This window comes from Tachypleus tridentatus, unplaced genomic scaffold, assembly GCF_004210375.1.
Source record: "Tachypleus tridentatus isolate NWPU-2018 unplaced genomic scaffold, ASM421037v1 Hic_cluster_2, whole genome shotgun sequence".
Classification (NCBI taxonomy): Eukaryota; Metazoa; Arthropoda; class Merostomata; order Xiphosura; family Limulidae; genus Tachypleus; species Tachypleus tridentatus.
Genome location: NW_027467782.1, coordinates 24,337,893 through 24,348,079, shown reverse-complemented (window position 1 = coordinate 24,348,079; position 10,187 = coordinate 24,337,893). Strand labels below are relative to the sequence as shown.

General features: G+C 34.2%; 1 protein-coding gene across 1 annotated transcript; it reads left to right on the top strand.

Annotated features, from left to right (window-relative positions):
• Positions 1-420: 420 nt before the first annotated feature.
• On the top strand, positions 421-5,074 carry LOC143243216 (uncharacterized). Its single transcript, XM_076487049.1, has 2 exons — positions 421-2,840; positions 4,091-5,074. Exons 1-2 carry the CDS (start codon positions 2,513-2,515, stop codon positions 4,210-4,212), a joined length of 450 nt encoding a protein of 149 aa, XP_076343164.1. The 5' UTR covers positions 421-2,512; the 3' UTR covers positions 4,213-5,074.
• The last annotated feature ends 5,113 nt before the right edge of the window (positions 5,075-10,187 follow it).

Sequence of the window (10,187 nt, the reverse complement as noted above, 5' to 3'; positions counted from 1 at the left end):
AAATTCGTTAGTTTCATTTAATGGTTTGTAACAAATTCATACTAAGAACGTTTTCCCTTTAATTCAGTAACAAAAAACCAAATTGAATTCGGTCTCCTTGCTATTATCATCGATATTTTCAACTTTATCAGGAGGTAAATCATACTTTATACATGGAGCCACTCCACCCCTTTTTTACTATTCTATCTTTATTAAATAACATATAACCATGTATTTCAAAAACATTTTATGATCAAAATCATCTACATTTAACCGTATTTCAATTATTCCCATGATATCAAAATGTATATTCATACCAGTTCCCTAAATCATTTTTTTATTTCTTATAGCTCTAGCATTATACTAGTAACAGTTAAGCCTATTATTATAACTGTCTTTATACTGATTTCCTGTGCTAAACTTTTCTGTAAATTTCAATTTTGTTTCATTTAATTTATCTTTGCCCTAACCAGTATCTAGTCCTCTTTTAAAACTTCCTTTACTTCTGAGTTACTAGCCCTTGCATATATGCTAGATCCTTTCCAACTTAAGTATAAACATCCATTCCATAAAGTACTCTTCTCTCACTGTACTGATCCCACAAGCTCAACCAGCGAACCTGCTCATCCTTGCATATTAATTTCAACCTGGCATTAAGCCCTGGTGATCTACTCAAAATTTCATTTGCACAATTAACTCTTAGAAGTATCCCTAATACTATCATTTAATGCCTTTATCTTTAAATGTTTTTATCAACCTCTTTTCGTTATTAATTAACTCCTCAGACTTATCATTCCCTATATCATTAGCCCCTATGTTCATAACAACACAGCATTGTGACCAGTCCCTTTCATTACATCCCTTGCTCTGTCAGTTGTGTCTTTTTCCTATGTCTCAAGGTACCAAAATCTAACTCTTTTTTTTTTCTCACTATTTACGCCATATGCTTTGACAAGGAATCGCTCACAACGATGACCTCTTTAAATTTATAATCCATTTCCTCCACTATTGTTTTTACTTTCCTTCCCTCCAGTGGTTCAGCTGTTCAGCTGCCGTGAACGTGATCATTATGGACCCTTTGACAGCCTTTGTTGAGGTAAATACATTTATATATCCCCAAGATGATGTGACGGCACTCAAAGGACAATGAAATTCTAGCAGCTTTTCATTAGATCAAAAGATCAGTAAATAATATTCAACCTCGAAAATACAATAAATAAAAGCCATAGTTATAATTCTCGATAATAAAATAAAATTTGTTACACCTGCTTTTGAACATGAGGACATAATTGCACTTTTCGATGAAATAATAAAGATCATTACACAATGCGATTTTATAGAAGGACAATGTTTCAGTTGTCAAGAATATAACAGATTGTTTTACATGATAAGTTAATATTATTGCACCATGCAATTATATATATATATATAAGGTTAATGTTTCACTTCTCAATAAGATAATAAGGATTATACCACCATACAATTATACGACAATGTTACACTTTCTAATAACATAATAATGATTGTTATACCGTACAATTATTCCAAAGAACAATGTTAATTTTGACGATAAGATAATAAACAACGTCATACCTTACAACTGTACAAAAGGAAAATATGACAAAGGTTGTTAACATCATAAAATTATATAGAACAATAATGCACTTATCAAAGAGAATAACGTTTGGCATCCAGTTGCATGTTGTAAAAGAATAAAATAATATAATACAGATTATTACATCACCCAGTTTTCTGAAGAATTATGAAACGTCTGTCGATAAAATAATAATTATTGTTTCACTACACCATAAAAATGTACAGGTCGAAAATATTACGCTTGTGTGTGTTTTCTTATAGCAAAGCCACGCGGGCTATCTGCTGAGCCCACCGCGGGGAATCGAATCCGTGATTTTGCGTTGTAAATCCGAAGACATATCGCTGTACTAGGGGGTGGCATTACGCTTGTTAATAATATAATAATGATTGTCACTCTCTAGAATTTTATAGAAGTGGAATGTTATGTTTGTGTGTAAGATAATAAAGATAGAATTTTATTAAAGAACTTAATTACAATATTCGACAAAATAATACAAATTTATCCCAGTCGAGTTTCCTATTTATTATGCCAGATATTACGATATCAAGTAGCCTGGAATCTAAATTCACATTTGGAAGTAAATTGAATGTCGATATGTATCAAATTAATATTATTTGTCAACAAGGTTTACAAACAGTTTTCTTTCTTAACACAAATATATTTTAATGTACAAAGAACAACACAACTTATAATAACGTTTGGTACAAATAATTAGAAAAAAATACAAACTTGTTAACAATACTGAGTTTTCTATCTGGACGAAAATTAAAAATTTTATCGACGGTTCGCAATGAGCAACTTTTTTCCTTCCTCATATGATGCAGCTTACTTAAGAACTGTCTAGCTGACTGCTGCTGCGAGCACGCCTAATGTCCTCGTACACATATTAACGCCCGAAGTTAATACTGTTAAATTTCATCAGTTTTTGCAGCTCCTATGTACCAAGCCGTCTTGGGTGAATCTGCTCATATATCTTGTAATATCAGTCTTCCTTCAGAAGACGACTCCGTATCTCTGGTGCTATGGTACAAGAGAGGAATCAATGCTCCTATTATAAGTATGGATTCCAGAAGAGGGCCCTTGAAGAACGCCAAATATTTCACTGGTGAGTTACTTGGACAAAGGGCCTACTTCAACGTGAGCGAACAACAGTCTGTATTAATCATCAACCGTGTAGAGAAAGATGATGAAGGAGATTATAGTTGCAGGGTTGATTTTCGGTACGGACGAACCCTGAACGACTTTATGACGCTGGATGTTATTGGTAAGTGTATAGTTTAATACTGCAGGGAATTATACGAACACTTCATTTGAAATCGAATAAAACAAAGAGCTCTGTGGAGGAAATGTTACGTAACATGAAAATATAGATTTTGTAGAATTGCTAGGTTTACTAAATATGTAGAATTTTGTAGAAAATATGTTAAGTAAAGAAAGACATAACTTTTCCTTTATACCGCATTCACTCTTGTGTATTCGTAGCTCGTATTTGAAGACTAGGAAAAAAGTTTTCTATTTAGAACTGCTTATCAGACTTACAACTTAAGCAATGAATCCAACATTCTTTTATAAGTACATCAATATCTTGCTTTAAATATGTGAGTGTCATAGCTCTAAAAGAAAAGAACCAATAAATTAAAATTAGGTTCGTATATATATATATACTCTATTAATCACTACTGTTTCAGCAAATTTGTTTTGGCCTTCTTTAGAACCGGTGTTCGTTAGACCTTCGGCAAAAATACAAAATAAACGGTTTTAGTTTTATCACGTTACCTAGTTTCATTACAATTCTCCCATCCACTCCCAGGGGCCAGTTATACGTTTGAAGGCGTTTTTGTAGCTGTGTTAAGGAAGATGAAATAAACTAATTATTTTCTCTACTTTAGGGAAGTGTCAGAATTTCCATGAAATTCTTGTTAAGTCTTTACAAACAAATCTTATTGTCATTAAACCTTTTCCGTCCCCAATCCAAACCTTGATATAATTTATTATCAAGACGCAATCAGTTCGTGAAGGTGTAAAGTTATAACTGATATGACTATATGCTGTTGTTTTTTATCAGAAATATTTTGCCACAATTAAACGATAGCTCATATTTCTCGTACTACCTTTTCTTAACCTTATAACTTTGACTATTTTCACGTTTAAAATATCATTTTTTGGCCCGGCATGGCCAAGCGCGTTAAGGCGTTCGACTCGTAAACCGATTGTCACGGGTTCGAATTCTGGTCGCACCGAACATGCTCGCCCTTTCAGCCGCGAGGGCGTTATAATGTGACGATCAATCCCACTATTCGTTGGTAAAAAGAGTAGTTTAAGAGTTTGCTGCCTTCCCTTTAGTCTTACACTTCTAAATTAGGAACAGCTTGCACAGATAGCCCTCGAGTAGCTTTGCGCGAAATTCGAAATCAAACAAACGTTTAAAATATCATTAGAAATTAAAAGCTTTTATTAACGTTTGATGGATTTCATTGAAAGTTTAATCTGTATGAGAAACATCTTATTATGCAGTTGCGTCAAAGGATGTTACTATTCTCGGTAATACCAATACACCTGTATACGGGAAAATTGGGCCGTATAACGAAGGTTCCAGACTGTTTCTCACTTGTATCTCTGGTACTGGTAAGTTCTAAAAGCAAATAGAATTATTTGTTCTTATTAATTTGGTACATATAAATTATTGGGAATAAATAAGTTGTTTAAATTCCATAATTTTAAAAGTAGTTTGAAATTTCTAACATTTGAAAATGTTAAATAAATTTTTGATGTTTAAGGACAATAGATTTGTTAAAACTACTTTCCTTCAAATATGTTAAGACAACGAATTACATGTAAAATGTGATCAGTTTTAAACCTATAAGCCATTATTGTTACGGCAATGGCCTCAATTTTACAACAGTAAAGTTGTGTTTACTTTTACACTTAAAATGATGGTTATTTTATTCTGCTTGATAAATAAGCTAAAAGTGAGTAAACTAAGTTATTACTTGGTTTCAAATTACAAAATACTATATCTTGACCCCAGTTTTCGAAATTACAAAGAGCACAAATTTCGAGGGCACAAATAATAAGCAGAAAATACTTGACGTGAGAAAAGTATTTGACGGTACTGAGCTCATTATGAAAACAAACACGTTTTCAGAGTATTATACTTATTAGAACTACCCAAACTTTCTGTCAAACTAATGACGGCTGCGTGTTAAAACGATGTAAACAATAAATGACAACAACTTGAAGTCACTAGTATTGTCAATGATAAATAATAAAACAACAGGGAATTTCAAAACTAATTAGGCACATGTTTAAGACTTATTTTTTATAAACAATCGGAGAGCATAACAGACTAAAACTGGCACCGTTAACATCTATTTTCATATCGACTTGTTTTTCTGCAAATAGTCGGAGGATAGGCCATGCTGAGCCCGGCATGGCCAGGTGGTTACAGTAATGGAGTCGTAATCCGAGGGTCGTGGGTTCGAATCCCAAGTACAACAAACATGCCTTCCCTTTCAGGCCCGGCGTGGCCAAGCGCGTAAGGCGTGCGACTCGTAATCCGAGGGTCGCGGGTTCGTGCCCGCGTCGCGCCAAACATGCTCACCCTCCTAACCGTGGGAGCGTTATAATGTTACAGTCAATCCCACTATTCGTTGGTAAAAGAGTAGTTCAAGAGTTGGTGGTGGGTAGTGATGACTAGCTGCCTTCCGTCTAATCTTACACTGCTATATTAGGGACGGCTAGCACAGATAGCCCTCGAGTAGCTTTGTGCGAAATTCCAAAAAACAAACAAACAAGCCATGCTAAAAAACAATACAGTTTGTACGTGTATTATCATATGAACTGGTATTCCTAGAAACAGTTGAAAGTATGTATTACCAATACTGACACAGGGACATGTATAATCATATCGAGTTGTTTTATTTTTCTAGTTGGAGAACAAGATAAAAATGTCAACCACTTTTTACTGATGGTTTTACTACTTCTTTTGTTTGTTTTTTTGTATTCATGAGCTTAAAACAGTTTCAAATTATGATTTCACCTTATTGCATATATCAATTAAACAGTTTTTTTTTTACAGAGTTATGAATAATATTACATGTAAATTGAAACAATATCATTATTATCAACATGTTCGGAAAAGATTGTATACAACTAGGTAACGTTTCATTTTTCAGTGATGTCGAGAAAACCCACTTGTAGAGAAAAATATACATGTAAAAACGGCTTGTTCGGGTTGAGAAAATATTTTACGTAGAGGTTTGTTTGTTTTTTGGAATTTCGCACAAAGCTACTCGAGGGCTATCTGTGCTAGCCGTCCCTAATTTAGCAGTGTAAGACTAGAGGGAAGGCAGCTAGTCATCACCACCCACCGCCAACTCTTGGGGTATTCTTTTACCAACGAATAGTGGGATTGACCACACAATTTTTACGTCCCCACGGCTGGGAGGGCGAGCATGTTTGGCGCGACGTGAGCGTGAACCCGCGACCCTCGGATTATGAGTCGCACGCCTTAACGCGCTTGGCCATGCCGGGCCTTTTTAAATAGAGGAGCGAACAACGTTTCTACCTTCTTCGGTCATCGTCAGGTTCACAAAGAAAGAGGTAACTGACCGGAAGCTGACCATATGTTTGAAGGGGGTTATGTAACTGAGTGTCGGAATGTAGAGGGCGTGCTAGGTGTTTCAATATATAATTTTATAATATTTATTTTATTATTTATTATATTATTCTTGATATAGGTATAAAGGTGTTCCTTTGTATTTGTTTAATTTGGGCTTAATTTGTTGAATAAATAAGGCTTCTTTAATTTTGCGTTTGTTTGTGTTTGTTTCTTTATTTAGTATTTGGGTGTTTTCTATGGTTATGTTGTGTTTATTTGACTTGCAGTGTTCAAAACGTGTAAAGGAGACTTTTATGTTCTTTGAATCTGATTTCCATTTTCTACTTGTTTGTCAGTGCAGTTTTACACAGTATAGACCTCAGTGTTCTGCCTGGTTTTTGAATAAATTTGGTATTAACTGGAATGCCATATTTTCTCACTAGTTTTAGCCAAATGTCAGGAATATATGGTATGCAGCAGAACACCTTGTTTTCCACTGTCATACAGTTTATAAGAGTATAAATGTGGAAAATATTTCCAAATGTCTTATGTTGCTCTCCCAAATCTAGCCACTTGCTTGGTTGCCTGCCTACAAAGAATAATTGCACAAGAACTTTTACAGGCAAGGTCGTGGTTTTGTCTCATTCTTTGTAGCATCACTTCAAAAACACCACAATTTGAAATTTTCATATACTCACTGCCATCTCAGAACTTAGAAGGTGTATATTAATGAAGTTATTGATCCACATTAAGAAATATGTGGCAGTAATGCTAGAGATAAGTAATTTCAATACAATAAAACTGAGAAAACCATGGGACTAGAGATACATCTCACTCATTATTTGCGAATTATGGACAATAATTGTTAGATCGTTAAAACAGTCATTGGTTGAAGAAATTTTTCTTTCTGCATTACAAAATCTTTTCTTTCACATTTCATCTTATGTACAATATATTTATGAATTTTGTGTGACTTTTCATATTGTTTTCAAACCTTGGTTTGGTTTATTGCTTATGGTGGTTGTGAAGATTTGTTTTTGGTCTCCTGTTGGGTTTTCCTGCCTTTTACATAGAGGTCTATTGCAGGGTGAAGATCAAACTGGCTTACCAGAGGCCATCAATAAAAATGACCATCAGGACTGACAGTGTGTATCCCATCGGCCTTGTCTTGTTGTCACTTTTGATTCTCTTCATAACTGAAAATCCCTTTTAACATACTGCTGTATTTATAGACAGAAAGAGTGCTGTTAGGACTAATTTGCCTAAGTGGAGAATATGGTGAAACTCTTCACCAAGAAGTTTCTTTAACATGGGAAAAAATAAACTTTTATTTGCAGGGACAGGTTTTGATACATTTTTTTTTTAATGTGTTCATATTCTTGCATCACAGTCTGCTTGGGTGGCTCACTTGAGTGTTGGCCTCTCTCCTCTGAATCATGACCACCAGACGTACTGGAAAATAAACATTCAGTGTGGTAAATGATCAGATTCTTAAGCTAGTCTTTGCTATAGTTTGGCAGCTTGTTAGATCCTGTTGCCCAGCACTTTGGATCTAAATTTTAGAATAATTATACACTTGCCAACATCTGATTGAAATCTAATTCGCATACCTACTCAAATACAAAATATTTACTCATTTCCATAATTTGATGTACATCTTGTGTATTCATTTGATTTAACTTTTGTAGGGTGGTTATGATCTCATTCATAGTGTCAGCAAAGATTAAATTATCTGACTAGGAAGAAGTTAACTGGTACATAATTTTTAATGAAAGGTGCTGCATTGTGAGAGAAAGTAAAATAAACTGATTTGATCATCCTTAAGTGCCCCTTGGTAACAGAAGCTTCATCAGAGTTTGATCTAGAAGCAATATATATAAGGGGACAAACTGTGGTTTTCTAGTTTTTCATATAACTCGTGAACCTGTGCTTTATAGCAGCCTATCAAATGATAATCCACTTCCCAAATTTTTTGGTCACTTTATTCAACAAATCAGCAGTCTTCATTTCTTGCAAATGTATCAAAGTGTTTGAACAAAAATTGATTATGCTGCTCATTTTGGTTTGAAACTCGATTACATGCTTTATCCCTTTACATGTATCCAAAATAGTGAGCTCTAATTAGTGTGATATATAGTGAATTCCTACAAGATGCATCATGTTTTTTACAGGAAGATTACTATGCTACCATTTGAACCATAGTTGATACTTTCTCCATCTGACCTAAATCCAACAAGCTTTTTCTGCCATGCATTGCTAACATTTACAATCCTAAGCAAAACTTTTGGTGTTCATTATCAGTGAAAACATGACCTTGCACTATTTCTTGCCAGATACAGACATGTCATATTTTGCAATGCAATATCCTGTTGAGTAAAGCTTTATAAACTTCTCATTTTGCTCACTAGACAAGTAATTTAAGAGAAAATGGATTTCTTAAGGCCATGTTAAAACTGCTTTGCAATTAAGTTAAATTAGACTTGATTTTGAATAAGGGTAATGCTACTAGTCCTAAGGTTTTTTGTATGTTTTACAAAATTACTGCTAGGATATTTCATTTTCCTAAAGACGTTTGTTTAAACTTAGTGAAATGAAAGTAATTGTAAGCCAATTGGAAAGATGGAATCTATCAAGTTGATTTCATTTCCTTGTTTGACTCTACCTGAAGTGGAATGTACTAATATTTACACCTACTTTTTCATTCAAAATATTGTATTAGGGTTACACTATGTTTCACTTTGGAGAAAGGTACCTTGTGACATTCAGAGTATGATAACTTTTAAGTGCATTGTGAAACTATGCTGTGAGTGTAATCAGGAAATTGCTAGTTTTTTGTGTAATATATGCATGTTGTGTTTTTATTGTCAATACAGACAAATATTTAGAAATTACAGTGAACTCACCTTTACAGATGTTTATGGTTTCCTATGCTTTCTACATTTGTTCACGTTTGAGGTCTCAACATTTTCTCCATGTTTTGAAGAGTTCTTTGAAGGCATATAACTTACAAGACCCCACAAGCAACTGGAAATGGCTATCAGAGAAATTTGACCACTTTCTAAAAATCCACAGAATATAACTCCTAATCTACATTGAATTGCAACTAAGACCACTCATTCTTCCATGAATAGTCAAATTTTCTCTTTTTTTTTGAGAAGTGCGTATGTGAACACTTGCTTATTTGGGGAATCAAAGGCATGGGTGAGAATAAGTCTTTGTGGCTATTAATATCAGGTATGGGTTTAGAACAAGTACTGGAGAGTTTCTATATTTTTTCCTTTGAATCAGTCTCAGAATCACAAAGTTCATTCACATTTTGATTTTTTTCACCAGCCACGTTACTTTTCTTTAACCCAGTATGCTCCATTTTGTTTCATTTTCTCAGAAGAAGGCTTGGGTTACTGAATTACCATGAAGCCAAAATTGTAAGAGCAGCCCACATGTATTAACACTTGAGGAAATGCAAGTGTTATAATATTCTGATGAAATTTTCATAAGTTTAGCAAAAGAGTTAGCTGTTTTAGCCAATTGTGATTCAGCATTCAACCCAACTTGAAACAATGAACTAGTAGTTTTACCATATCTGTCCACTGTGTTAGCTATGTACTGTGTCTGTTTGAGAGTGATTGTTTTTCTTTGTGGTAATAGGGTTTCCTTTATCACCATTCTGTGGCCTGTGTAATATTTCACATTTGAATGCTTAGTGCATGCATTGTGTTATGATATGCTGGTAACACAGATTTGTGTGTTTGCAATGGCAGAAAGATAATTGATAAAACTGCGAGTAAAAGGTGCCTCTTCTGTTTTTCAGTGCAAATTTAGGACGTTTTGTGGTATTTGGATGATCAATTGATTCTCATTTGTGTCAATATTTTATGCTATTGTGAAGGACTACATATGTCATTTCCCAGATATTCAGACTGGTATACTACCTAATGGATTTCTGTAGTGCCAAGAATTATGGGGTGCACTGTTTTGATACAGCTGCAGTTTTGTTTGGTTCATTAATGT